Source organism: Humulus lupulus, chromosome 9 (genome assembly GCF_963169125.1).
Source record: "Humulus lupulus chromosome 9, drHumLupu1.1, whole genome shotgun sequence".
In the NCBI taxonomy this organism is placed as follows: domain Eukaryota; kingdom Viridiplantae; phylum Streptophyta; class Magnoliopsida; order Rosales; family Cannabaceae; genus Humulus; species Humulus lupulus.
In genome coordinates this window covers 1,586,474-1,600,944 of record NC_084801.1, presented here as the reverse complement: position 1 = coordinate 1,600,944, position 14,471 = coordinate 1,586,474, and the positions used below count along the sequence as shown (strand labels likewise).

General features: G+C 35.1%; 1 protein-coding gene across 3 annotated transcripts; it reads left to right on the top strand.

The window, feature by feature from the left end:
* The first annotated feature begins 929 nt into the window (after positions 1–929).
* LOC133801913 (probable LRR receptor-like serine/threonine-protein kinase At1g53440) lies at positions 930–9,828 on the top strand. Of its 3 annotated transcripts, XM_062240138.1 has the most exons (24): positions 933–1,158; positions 1,299–1,467; positions 1,569–1,640; positions 1,771–1,839; positions 1,923–1,994; positions 2,097–2,168; positions 2,299–2,370; positions 2,442–2,510; positions 2,590–2,661; positions 2,742–2,813; positions 2,898–2,969; positions 3,060–3,128; positions 3,234–3,299; positions 4,563–4,628; positions 4,717–4,755; positions 4,861–4,895; positions 5,006–5,385; positions 5,489–5,687; positions 5,986–6,123; positions 6,210–6,328; positions 8,382–8,592; positions 8,694–8,931; positions 9,078–9,228; positions 9,337–9,828. In XM_062240138.1, exons 1-24 carry the CDS (start codon positions 1,044–1,046, stop codon positions 9,679–9,681), a joined length of 2,982 nt encoding a protein of 993 aa, XP_062096122.1. In that variant the 5' UTR covers positions 933–1,043; the 3' UTR covers positions 9,682–9,828. The 3 variants fall into 3 exon arrangements, with proteins under 3 accessions (XP_062096123.1, XP_062096122.1, XP_062096124.1); XM_062240139.1 differs by lacking the exon at positions 9,078–9,228 and having other exon boundaries at positions 930–1,158; positions 9,337–9,542; XM_062240140.1 differs by lacking the exons at positions 933–1,158; positions 1,299–1,467; positions 1,569–1,640; positions 1,771–1,839 and having other exon boundaries at positions 2,092–2,168.
* The last annotated feature ends 4,643 nt before the right edge of the window (positions 9,829–14,471 follow it).

Genomic DNA, 14,471 nt, shown 5'->3' with positions numbered 1-14,471 from the left:
AAAAAAACATTGAAATTGTAAAAAAAAACTATCAATTTTTCAGAAATTCATGAAAAAGAACATTATCGAGCTTCATCGAGCTGTTATTGAACTAATATCGAGCTTCAATCGAGCCCCTAGTCGAGCTCTTATCGAGTTAGTATTCAGCTAAACCGAACATAAAACATTCATCGAACCCTTATCGAGTTGCCATCGAGAACAATCGAGCAACAAATCCTAAACTATCGAGCTATATCGAGCAGCATCGAGCTCATAAAATAACCTTCTTATGCATACCATCGAGCCCCTATCAAACCAGTATTGAGCTCCTATCGAGCAAAACAGTTGCAGAAAATCCAGAAAAACGCAGATCGCGGAATCTCTATAAAAAAAACTCAAAAAACACACAAATATAGACTAAGATTTGTTCAAAATAACCAAAAAAAAAATGCAAACAAATAAAACCTCGCACATAAAATGAACAATCTTATTACCCGTGGTTTTTCTCCTCCAAAAACCCTCAAAATGAATGTTGCCTTTGATATTGGCAACTTCACAAAGACAAATGGAGATAACTAACAACGATTTCGACAAGAAAATCATACAAATCTGTAGGTTTTAGGGAGGATTTCGTGAGAACGAAAGAGAGTGGGAAAGAGAAAGGGAAGAGAGAGGAAAGGAAGGTTGTAGGATTATTGATATAATGGGAGGGGTATTTTGGGTATGAGAGGAATATTTAGCATCAATTTGAAAATATTAATAGTGCTATGATTTTTTGGTAATATTAGGCATTATTAGACATAAATAGTGAAATTCCCTTTTGAAATTTGTTGCAATTTAAAGCTAGTAAAAAAAAAAAAAAGAATGTATGTGATGATGTTTCGCATTGTCAATTATGGGAGTTGGGTGAAGTTATTGCCTCTCTATTGCAAAAGCTTATTAATTGGACTTTGAAAGAAAGCTTGGGGGACCTTAATTGGCTTAGCAAGGGAGTTATTTATATATATGGTTGTGCTTTTTATGTATATACAATATCACCATTCAGCACTTGCTTTAGAAATCATATGGCTTCATCACAATCACAATTGGTTACTGTAGTAGTACTTTTTATGCTCTTCTCGGCAGTGCTACCATTCCAAATCAATGCCCAAGCTGCTATTATTCTTCCACTGATAGAAGGTGAAAAAGCTCTTCCTCTTTCTTTCTTTTTTGTTTATTTATTTATATTTAAAAAAATTGGACTCGATAAAAGAAAACGTTATGACTATTTGAGCTAAGGGTCTGGTCCTTGTTCTTTTTATTGTGATTATTATGCGCAGTGGAAGCCATTGAAGAAATAGCTGCAGAACTGAACAAGAGAGACTGGAACGTCAGTGACCCTTGTAGTAACAAATCGACTATTGATATCCCACGCACAGATCAGTACGAAAATTTTGTCATCTGCAATTGCTTCATCCCTGCTGCTACTGCATGCCATATCCAAAGCATGTATGTAATAATCTCCTGCCTTTCCATTCATTGTTCACCAATATTGCATACATACTTGAATCATAATTTATATATATATATATATATGTATGTATATGCAGATCTTTTACAGCCCAGAATCTTGATGGTAAGCTTCCACCATCACTATGGAAGCTACCTCACCTTAAGCAAGTGTAAGTGTGTAACAACTTTTGATTTTTCCATTCTATTTATGTATATATATATGTGTGTATGTATCTTTGAACATCCTAATAATAGCAGTACTCTCTCTTCTCTTCTCTTCTCTTCTCTTCTTCCTTGTAGTAATTTGGAACGGAACCTCCTAAGGGGTCCAATACCAAGAGAGTGGACTTTGACAAAGTTGGAAAAAGTGTAAGTTTCCATTAAAAGCCATAACATTCTTCAATATCAAGTTGGATCGTAATGGATGAAGTTAATGGATATGTATGGTGTAGGGTCATTAATGCGAACAACTTATCAGGGCCAATCCCTGCCTATTTAGGAAACATAACCACTCTCACACATTTGTATGCTCTTTCTCTTTTAACCCATTTAATTTCTCTCTTTTAATTAAGAGAAACTCCTTTCACACTTGTCCACAATAATAAACTCTTCTAATATAAGTTCAGGTCCATGGAGAGTAACTTGTTCTCTGGAAACATTCCCTCTGAGCTTGGGAAATTGGTGAAAATGAAAATCTTGTGAGCACATCGTCCCTAATCTTTTGAGTTGTAGACATTATTTTCTTATGCTTTTTTTAAGCATAGTGACCCTTTGTCTAAAAGTAAAATGCCTTAATTTAGTCTTGAAAAATTAATGGTGTGAATGCAGGAATTTTAATGCAAACAATCTCTCTGGAGAGTTCCCTCTAGCTCTCAATAATCTCACCAACTTAATTGAACTGTAAGTGTCAATTAATGCAACCAACATCTCTTTAGGTTGAATAATCATTTAATCTTGGCCGATCATTGCAGTAGGATCAGCAGTAACTACTTCACAGGAAGGATGCCTGAGCTTGGCAGTTGGAAACAACTTCAGATATTGTAAGAACTGCTGATCTCTTTGGTTCTCAAAATTCATGAGCAATTTATGTTGATTGTACATGCTACTCTGACCCAACAGAGAGATGGAAGCAAGTGGTTTCAATGGGCCAATTCCTTCTAGTCTTTCTGTCTTAGATAAGTTAACACAAATGTAAGTTCTCTTTCAGTTGGTGTCTGCTTAAAATCTTGATATGTTTACTAAGTTCATTTCTGAGGAGGCTTTCTTTGCAGAAGGATTATTGACTTACATGGGGAGAGCTCAGATTTTCCGAACTTGAGTAACATGGCAAACCTAGAGAGATTGTGAGCTGTATATATACTTTTGTGATTGATTTACCCAATATTTTTAAATTTGAACTTATTATTTGACCATGTTTGAAATTTCAGGATGATGATGAGTTGTAATTTAAGAGGAAATATTCCTGGATATATTCATAATTTGATACAACTACGTACCTTGTAATTATTCTATTCTTTTGTCGATCACATTCTCTACTTCTGCACAACATTTTTTTACACTTTAAAGTTGACAAATATAATTTGTTACAGAGATCTTAGTTTCAACAAACTAGAAGGGGAAGTTCCAAATTTTGAAAATTTAAAAAGACTGAAAAATATGTAAGACCTAAAAAGTTTTATAAACTTCATTTTTCCCTTTAAATTATTACTCTTTTTCATTATAAACTGCTTACTTACTCACTTCACTTGTTGCACAACCAATAGGTATTTAACAAGCAACTTACTCAATGGGTCTATTCCAGAGTGGATCAATCTCAGAGGCACTAACTAGTAAGTTACCAATATACTATGTTTTATAATTAGTAATGTTTATTGCGTTTTCCTTCATCTTTATTTTGTACTTAAAAATCATAAGCATTACAGGGATAACACTGAAATCTTGCAAAGATTGTTGCTTATAAAATTTAGAGATACATAGTTAAATATATTTGACACACATTATAATTAACTTAGCTCAACAAACTACTTGTGGATACTAATTTTCATTGTAATAGAGATGAGGAGCCTTTAGTACTTTGTGTAATTCTTGAGTGAGCTGTGTGGTGAGGAACAAGCTAGGTGAGAGTGGCCAAGAACTCATTGTCTTGGCTGGGTTTTTTGTTAGCTTTTGATATTGAAATCAGAGAAGGAACTTGTGGGAAGAAAAACAGAATTTAAGGTGAAGATCAAAGCTAAACAAATATCAGTTCTAAACTTATATTATCAGAAACTTTATGTTCAAACAGAACAAATAGTTTATCAATGTTAAGTCCTAAACAAATATAAGTAATAAGGAAGAAGAACACCAAAACTTATCCTGGTTCGGCTAACCAAAATAGTTAGCCTACATCCAGCTTTCCCAAGAGTTTTATTGATCTTTGACAATTGTTTCACCAAGATTACATAAGCTCAAAATTGGTCAGAATACACCAATCTTATCTGTACAAGAAAACCAGTTGATCACCAAGCTAATCACTCTCAAAACACTCTGATTTTTCACTCAAGAATGAACCTCTCATAGTACAAAGATTTCCTCACACACTCATACAAAGATTCACTCAACTCTCCTAGGAACCCTCTGAGCCGAAACCTTCTGTATCAGAACTTCTTGGCAAACCTCTTCAATCTGAAACCAGAGCCCTCTTCTCAGTTTTCTCACTTGTATATCCTCTGAAACTTGAGCCTCACACACACACACACACACACACACACATATATATATATATATTGGTCTTCAAGAACTTGGACAGCTCAGCTAAGTTCTTTAAAAAACAAGAAACTAACTTAACTGATGTTTAACCGAAAATATAACAGATAATTAGTTATATCATGATTACAATATTTACCACAGAACTCGTGTGGGCGAGCTCAGATAATTAGTTATATCCTGGAACTCGGAACCAGGATAAATCCTTGTCTTGTGATCGTGAATGTGTGTGCTGTTCTTGCAAGCCTTGTTGTTGAATGATTTTTCCAACACTAATGTATTCAAACAGATGATCTTTACTGCTCTATCAGATATAATATAGCTAATGAAGAAGTTCCTTATTGCAGCCAAATAGATATTTCTTACAATAACTTTTCTGATAAATCTGAACCAGCCACTTGTCGAGATACTTTGTAAGATTTCCTATTTTATTTGATATTTTATTTATGGCATCGTCACTCACAACCATGTCAAACTGAATATACCTATGTTTTTCATCAGCAATCACTTTCGGAGTACATCTGGACTGAAAAACAACTTGTAAGCTTAAAATAAAACAACTAAATATATATATATATATATAAAACATTAGATTTCATGGTGATTTTACTTGACTAATGCTTGCTTTCAATATGATTAATATAGAATGATCAGCAAGTGCTTGGTACCATGTTCAAAAGGTTAATACAAGTCTCTTTTGAAACTATTCACTGCAATCAATGTTAATATTGACTGTAGACCATCTCCTTTGTATATACAGTAGTTTAAATCAACATTGCTTTGTGTGCAGATCATTATTCATTGCATATAAATTGTGGTGGAAAACAAATCACCATTGGAGGCATCAAGTATGAAGGGGATGAAGAATTGGTAGGTGCTGCAAAATTTTTCCAAAACTCAGCCACTTGGGGATTTAGCAACACTGGTGATTTCTGGGGTGCCACTAGTACCAAAGCAATGGACTATATAGCAAGGAATGTATCTGTATTAAGAATGAACAATTCCGAGCTCTACACAACCGCACGCATCTCGCCTCTTTCGCTAACTTATTACGCTCGTTGCTTAGGAAACGGAAATTACACTGTGAAACTTCATTTTGCAGAGATAGTGTTCAGGGACAACAGGTCTTATCACAGTTTTGGACGACGAATATTTGATGTTTATGTTCAGGTTGTCATTACTTAATTTCTTCGACTTTAATTATATATAGCTAGGATCAATGCAGCTTTTGAACCTAAATTTGATTGAGCTAAGTTAATTATATATATAATAGGGAAAAGTGGTGCTGGAAGATTTCAACATTAAAAAGAAAGCTGGTGGAGTTGATAAGGAATTTATCAAAGTAGTTAAGGCAGTTGTTGTGAGTCATAAGACACTAGAGATACGCTTCCTGTGGGTAGGGAAAGGGACAAAGAATGTTCCAGATCGAGGAATGTATGGTTCTCTAATATCAGCTGTCTCAGTAGAGCCTGGTCAGTATATATATATATATATATATATATATATGCTATTATTAGGGAAAAAAAATCTGATGTCAACAATTTTCTGTCTCTTCCACGTCTCACTAATTATTTTAAGACACTTCATTAATTTATAGTATTGAAGAGAGACATGGAGGAGACAGGAAATTAGAGACAGCAGCTTTTGTTTCATTATTAGGGATCGAGAAACTAATATGTTCATAGTGAAAAAAGTAATAAATTTGATGTTTTTATTTATTTATTTTCTTTTTTATAATTACTATTTTCCCACCAATGTTTTCTTTTGTAGAATTCAAACCTCCAAAGCAGAAAAAAGATACAAAGTTTATCATTATTGGAGTGGTTTCAACATTTTGCCTTCTTTTGATAGCTTCGTGCATTCTTTGCTGGATATGCTATTTTAGAAGGAAGGAATCCAGGGATGAAGGTAATAGTAATCACCAAGAACTTGAGTATTTTCTCTAGATTATTCTTATTTTCTTCTTTGCTGATTTATATATATTGCTTGTGCAGTTCTTGAAGGATTAGATCTACAAACTGGTTTCTTTACCTTTAAACAAATTAAAGCTGCCACAAACAACTTTGATGCTGCAAACAAAATCGGAGAAGGTGGATTTGGATCAGTCTACAAGGTATCCAAAACTTGTTAATTTCATGGTTTTTCATGGATGCATTCACCTATTTTCTTGTTTCATGAAGCGTGTCATTTATATGTATATGGAATTGTTGGATTAAAATCAATGATGTATATTTATAATTGTTAATTAATATTTTTAAAAATAAATTTTGTCTTTTTCAAACTTATAAAATGACTACTTGATAACATGGTAGTCACATATTTATTAATTAAAAAAAATGAATCTTATTTAATATTTATTCTCCATTCATTTTTCATTTTTCATTCTTGATTCATTCATTTTATCCATTCCATGAGAAAAAAATTATTTTGGAATTAATGAAAATAGTTAATGTGACAATTATCTTTCAAAGTGATGTTTATTGCCTAATTAATCTAATAAAATTCGAAATTATTGATTTTATATATGTTCATCATCATTATAACCATTTCTCATCAAAAACTTGTTTAGTGATTTATGATAATAACCATTGAAAAATCTTCCATATATATATATATATATATATACACCAACTATATTACTACAGAAGTAGCAAGAATCAATGCCACGAAAACTGTTCAATCGATTAACATAAAATTAACTTAAAAGAAGTTTAGAGAATGTAATAATTAAAAGAAAATAAAAACAAAAAATAAAATAAACGAAGAAGAATTTTGTAATAAGAAAAAAGTTAAGAAATCATTTTCCACCACTAAATACTTGTTAAAGTTCTTAATAATAACATTGTTATCAAGTCCCTATCAAATTATCAACAATAGATCAAACTAAGGTCATCATTACCTCAATCTTCATTATGTAAATTAATTAAAGATATGAAATGCCCATTAATTCTTTTTACCTAACAAGGTAAAGAAAAAACACAAAAAATTTAACCTAGTGAAAACATTGAGTTTTATATAGATAAGTTGTTATAAGTAACAAATTCAATAGGTTTGCAATTCATTTAACCTAGGTTATAATCTTTATTATAATTTTCTACAAAATACTTAAAATCCTAGAATTAGGTAAATAATAATGCTAAGGTGCGCAATAGAGTAATGCATAACCCTCATAAAAAATATAAAATAATAATTATAATAATAAGGATAGAAGAGTATAAGCAATTTGTAACACGAAAATAGAAAAGTAATAGTTATTATTGTGGAAGTCGTGTTTAGGGCCTTAAAATCACCCTTAACATAACCACCGAAATTAAATGTTGCATGTAAAACATCCCCAATTTAGTATCACCCCTACAATATATAGAATTTATGACACTATTTTAAGTCATGCAACAATACTATATGACATAAAAGAGTTTTAGAGGTTTTTATGTCTTTGGCTTGTCATAATATGTAAGACATTACGACTTACTCTGCAAGACAAAAAATTCATAACATATTTAGTCGCACAGTGTAAGACATACGAAGTCTTATTATGCATGACTCAATAGATAATAAAAAATAATTTTTATTGTTCCTTTAAAATGTAATTTCGTTTTCAAAAGCCCAAAAAAAAAAAAAAAAAAAAACACCCCATAAAGTATACACGGTGCATATGACAACCCATTACTTCTTCTTCTACTTATTATTATTATTATTATAAAAAATGTTTAAAAAAAATAATGTCCAGCACCTTGGTGACATCATAACCTTTTAATATCACTTAGAGCATCTATAGTGGGAGTTGCCTTACATGGAGCTTACTCAGAAGTGAGTCCCTATGTGGACTTTTGGTGGCTTTTTAACAAAGATTGCCAAACAAAGTTGCCACTGCTTGGCAACGTTGCTTATTGTTATAAAAAAGAAAAAAAAAATTATGATGGGCTACTTTTAATAAAATATTAATATATAATTTTGAGAGGCAACTTCCATCGTTGCCTCTCAATATGCTCTTAGAGTGCTCAATACCTTTTCTTGTAATAGTGTATTCTTCACTTGTAATGTTTTAGAACTCTTAAAAACAGAAAAGAAACTAATTAAAACTTAAAAATAAATAATCACATAAGAATAATTTTAAAAACTACATTTATTTGGTAGTTAGCAATACAATATTTCTTATATTGCAGGGTGTCCTCTTAGGTGGAACTATTATCGCAGTCAAGCAACTTTCATCCAAATCAAAGCAAGGAAATCGTGAATTTACAAATGAAATAGGCATGATTTCTGCTTTACAACATCCCAATCTTGTCAAATTGTATGGATGTTGTATTGAAGGAAAGCAACTATTGTTGGTTTATGAATACATGGAGAATAATAGCCTTGCACATTGTTTATTTGGTAAGGTTATTATTTTCTACATTTTTCTCTCTTTATATACCTAAAGACTTTCCTAGTATGATGAATTCATTAATTATCTTGCTTATCTTAATACTTAAAAGGTCCCGGAAAAGGTCTTGTGAAAATAGATTGGACTACAAGGCAAATAATATGCATAGGCATTGCAAGAGGCTTGGCTTTCCTACATGAAGAATCAACCCTAAAAATTGTACATAGAGACATCAAACCCACAAATGTACTACTAGATAAGGACCTTACCCCGAAAATATCAGATTTTGGTCTGGCGAGACTAAAGGAAGAGGAAAACACCCACATTAACACCAAAGTTGCTGGAACTATGTGAGTTATATATATATATATATAAGTTCACATTATGATTGTCATGGAATTGATATACTAACCAATTTTATTCTATAGTTATTGACACCATTTAAGAAGTGAATTAAACTTGATCTTGTTTTAATGAATGGTTGTGGCTGTTGCAGAGGATATATGGCCCCGGAGTATGCACAATGGGGTTACTTAACTGATAAAGTAGACGTGTACAGTTTTGGAGTTATGGCAATAGAAATTGTGGCTGGAAAAAATAACATGAGATATAGCCCGAATGAAAACTTTGTGTGCCTTCTAGACTGGGTAACATAGAAATTCATAAAATGTTTTTCATCTCATAATTAGTTTTAGTTGATTTCTTCTTTCTAGCTCATATTGGTGATGATGCAATCTTACTTTTGCTTGGTGAAGGCCTTTTTCTTACAACAAAAGGGAGATATAATGGAGTTGGTGGATACAAATTTGGGATCTGAATTCAAAAAAGAAGAGGCAAAAAGAGTGATTAATGTAGCTCTATTGTGCACAAATCCATCACCTTCACTTCGCCCCACCATGTCTACAGTAGTGAGCATGCTTGAAGGCCAGACTGCTATTCCTGAACTAGTCATGCATTCAAGTATTCATGGTGATCCATTGAGGTCCACCGAGTTACGAGACAAGCTTGATCAAATTTCACAACAAAACTCTAGTGCATCTCATAGTCCTCTTGCTCAGTCATCCTACACAACATCATGGATTGATTTTTCCTCTACATGATCTCTTTGTCTTTAGTGAGAGTTAACATTAGATCTTTTTTTTTTCCCTTTTGTTTTCCATATAACTATGTCTGTATAATTAGGTAAAAGTGTAAACTAGAATTATTAGTGAACAATAAAAGAAAATTATATGATTTTATTATTCATATTGATGTATTGTTACTAAAACTAATACCCATAAACAAATTATGTACATCATTACCAGGAAATGATATCAACAGTGGATTTTATTGAGAGCTATTAGATAACCTTTTGGAAAGAAACAATTTCAACACCCAAAAAGTACAATAGAGAACACACATCCTTCATCTCAAACTCATATCCAAGTTTTAACTATAACATTGTCTATCCATATTATCATCAATAATAACTATATCATCAAAATATAAGGAAGCTTAATGGTGCACGGAGAGAGTCAAGTCATGATTTAAGGAAAACCCAAGAAATCATGCTTGAGGGGCTTGTTTGAGACTGTATGGGAGTAACTCCGCCATAAATGATGTGGCGCTATTTTACAAGTAAAGGAAGAATGATGCGCAGAACGCGATAGAATATGAGAGATGATTGAATAGATTGATGAGCTCTGAGCTCAATATGATTGAAAAGATTGATAAGCTCTGAGCTCAGTATGATTGAATAGATTGATGAGCTTTGAGTTCAATATGATTAAATAGATTGATGATCTCTGAGCTCAATATAATTGAAAATATTGATGAGGTTTAAGCTCAATATGATTGAATAGATTGATGAGCTCTTCAGCTCAATATGATCGAACAGATTGCTGAGTTTTGAGCTCAGAATGATTGAATAGACTGATGAGCTCTTCAGTTCAATATGATCGAACAGACAGAATGATTGAATAGATTGATGAGCTCTTCAACTCAATATGATCAAATAGATTGTTGAGCTTTGAGCTCATAATGAATGAGCTACGCAGAAGGCTACTGATTGAAGCTAAGCATAGGGATCGTGGAATATCTGCGCTCAGAGTGTGAAGAAGAGAAGAAAGACTTGAATAGAGTTAGTAAAGCCGAACATGTGGACCAATCACGATAAGCTCCTCTAACTTTATTCTTTATCTTTTCTCTATAAATAGTAGAAGATGGGCCAAATGTGATCACAGGGACTTTAAGTGGATTGGAGTCTGAGAGATTGTATATTGAGAGAGAGAGAGCATTGAGCTGACTTAAGCATCGAAGTGCTTTTTGCAGGTACACTCCTTATGTTCTCTCCACTCATTCTAACGAAGAACACATTTATTCCTTTGTCTATGCCAACAGAATGTGTATGATTTATGCGATCTACATCAACACAACGAATAGTCTTCAACTCCAATAATATGTGGAATTAATGAAAAGATAAAGGAGGAAGATTTGAAGACGAACAGAGACCATATAAGACATTCTTAAGTTTGCAAGGTTCTCTATGATTACAGTGGACACCAAGTGGAGAAACCATATAAGCTTCTCTATGAGGTGTTCATTGTCACAGGCCGACTATTTGGGAACTCCAAGTAGACGGAATATGCGACACTTGCGAACTCTCCAAGCTAACAAGTTAGCCTACAACTCACGCCTGCGTGCAAACAAACTCAGTGGTTAGCCACAAACACATCTCGGACATTCAACGGGAAATAACGAAGCATGAGCAAGCACAAAGAAAGTCATTCCATAGAACGTCCACACCACCCAAAAGCATACAACAAGGCAAGTGGCACGCGATGGCCCAATGAAGACAGCAATCAAGTAGCACATAGACAATAAGGAAGCATACACAGGCAAGTATAGATAAACATTGTTTTATTAATATATAGCCCTGATAGGGCAATGGAGTACACAACTTTAGCCCCTATCTGCTGGTGGTCATGGTGCTTCCCTAAGTCACCAGGTCACCTCCCCCTAAGGAGCCTTCTAGGGATACAATGTCTTCTCAGTAACATATATGATTTTTTTCTGGGAGACATATGCATAATTACAATATTGCCACTACCCTACCCTATGAGGTTGCTTGGTGCAAGAATTGACTAATGATCAAGCACCAAGGCAGGCTCACTTACAAAATGGCCCCATGTGGGTGTGACAAAGGGGCAACATGCCATACTCTCCCCCACTTAATTCTTCGACGTCCTCGACGAAGTAGCTTGTAGATCTTCAATCTTCTGCGTGAACTTCTTCAAGTCTTCCACCCTCTCCTAGCTTATCTCGTCGTCTGCGAGTCCCTTCCATCTCACCAGATATTCCTTGTGCTTTTTATGGTCAGTGGTGACCGTCCTCTCCGCCAGGATTTCTTCAAGTTGACGCTTGCTCCTTGGCTGAATGATGACTCCTCCTCTGGTTGACTGGTTGCGCTCTGGATTTGTTGGATCTTCATGATATAGCTTCAAGTTTCTGACGTGAAGGACCAGGTGTATCTTCATCCATGCTGGTAGGTCGACTTTGTTGGAGGTTAGGACAACTTTTGAGATGATTGGGACCGGACTCTCGTACTTGCGAACGAGTCTGATGTCTTTGTCCCCTCGGAATCTCAACTGTTCAGGCCTCAGCTTGATTAACACTAAGTCACCTACTTTAAACTCAAGTGTTCTGCACTTCTGATCTGCCCACTTCTTCATTCTCTTTGATTTTTTTTCTAAATAAGCTCGGGTAATCTCTGTAGTTTTCTTCTAGTCTTTTGTGAAGTGAAAGGCTCGTGGGTTCCGACCGCAGTATTCATCCACTATGTGGGGCAATAGTGGTTGCTGTCCATTAACAACTTCAAAAGGGCTCTTATTCGATGAAGAAATCTTTTGCGAGTTGAAGAAAAATTGAGCTACATCGAGTAGTTGCGGCTAGTTCTTCTGATTGGCATTGACAAAGTGGCAAAAGTACTCCTCCAACATCCCATTGAATCTTTCTGTATGTCCATCTGTCTGCTGGTAGTAGCTCGAGGATATGTTCAATTGTGACCCCAAGAGGTTGAATAGTTCAGACCAAAAGGTCCCAGTGAATATCCCATCTCAGTCACTAACAATGTTTTGGGGTACTCCCCAAAATTTGACAATGTGCTTGAAAAATTGTCGTGCTATCTCTTCTGCCGAACAACACTTCGACATCGGGATGAATGTTGCGTACTTCAAGAATCTGTCCACGACCACCAAGAACGCACTTAAATCCCCTATCTTCGGTAGGCTGGTGTAACACCCTCCTAATCCAGGACCGTTACACTGTGTATTTAAAATTGTGTCAGACCTGCTAATCAGGTAATTTGGCTTAAAACGTGTAACTAAGGTAAGTGACAAGGGTTAGGGTTAAAAAATTTGGTCAAAGAACCATTGAATTTTATTCCAAAAGTTTTATATAACATAGGATCCCAAAATATTACAACTCAACGGTTAAAAAGAGTAAATGCATAACAAATGTTACATCAGCCGACCTAAGCGGCAAAACAGGGTCGTAACCCTAGTTCCTCTGAGATAACCCCGACCGTGATGGTCGAGCAGCCGCATATGTACACGCCGCCGCCGAAGCTCTCTAACTCATGGCTGGTCAAGCTTTCCTTTTCCCTTACCTGCACCACAAAGCACTTGTGACCCGAGGCTCAGCAAGAAAACAGAACGTGCAACAACATATAATATAACTTAAAATAACCATTCAACAATAATCATTAACATTAATTCATAGCCAATATCATTAAAGTTCAATCACATGATCATTGGATAAACCTGGGGTCATTGCCCTATTCAGTTGGCTTTTAAGCCAACTCTCGGGCCTATGCCCTAGCTACGTGACCATAGAGTCACCTGAGGCCTCGCCCTTAGCTCTGTCTCACTAGCCATAGAGCTAACCTGTAACGCCCTGGTTACTCCAAGACCATTACTGTGAACTTTGAACCATGCTTAACTTGTTAATCGATTTCTTTGGTTATAAACGTGCATCTAGGTGTCATTAATAGGTTAAGATGAAAAACCAATCAAAAGGAAATGATATATTTTATTTCAAATATAAAACTGTTCATGGGCCCATAAAACGTTTACAAGTTATTTACATTACAAAATGGTCATTACAGTGTAAAATTTACAACCTGCCGACCTAAGCGGCAAAAATAGGGTTAACCCCCTAGTTCCTCTGAGAAACTCCTTGGCTATGGTGGTCAAGCGGCCGCATATGTACACATCACCACCTAAGCTCTCCACTCAAGGTTGGGTGAGCTTTTCTTTCCCTTTACCTGCACCATATAGCACCCATGAGCCAAAGCCCAGCAAGAAAACTCAATACTGCATGTATATAATATCAAATGATGATCATGATAATCATACAGAGCTTATAGCCCTGAACAGATGAGTGAATATCACTTTGTGGTTACATTAACCATGAAGAAGCGTATAGCTCTAATCAGATGAGTGATTTAACACTTGAGGTTCTGTTAAACCATAATGAGTGACTGACGAGTAAGTCACTACGGGGCTCAGCACCCACGGCCATGTGACAATCCAATCACCTGGACCTTCCGGTCCTGGCTCCAATCAAATGAGTGACTGTTGGGTAAGTCACTTTGGGCTGAACACCCATAGCCATGTGACGAAGCAGTCACCTAGGCTCTCTGGCCTTGGCTCTAAGTGACTAGCCATAGGCTAGACAAGCGCTTTTAGTTTTCATCGAACTTGAGGTCGGTCCGGCATTAATGCTCATTTTAGTCATTCAATGCAGATGTCGATTAGATCTAATCTTTGTCGGCTTGCGTTAAACACGCTAAGACCGTTCTTGACTTATTAGTCAATACCAGGTGACCAGTGCTCAGTACTACTGTCGAACT

Coding starts and splice junctions, on each gene's coding strand:
- LOC133801913 (XM_062240138.1), top strand. CDS start 1,044: ATGGCTTCATCACAATCACAATTGGTTACTGTAGTAGTACTTTTTATG. Junction 2,970..3,059: donor TTGATACAACTACGTACCTT/GTAATTATTCTA, acceptor AATTTGTTACAG/AGATCTTAGTTTCAACAAAC. Junction 9,229..9,336: donor TTGTGTGCCTTCTAGACTGG/GTAACATAGAAA, acceptor TGCTTGGTGAAG/GCCTTTTTCTTACAACAAAA.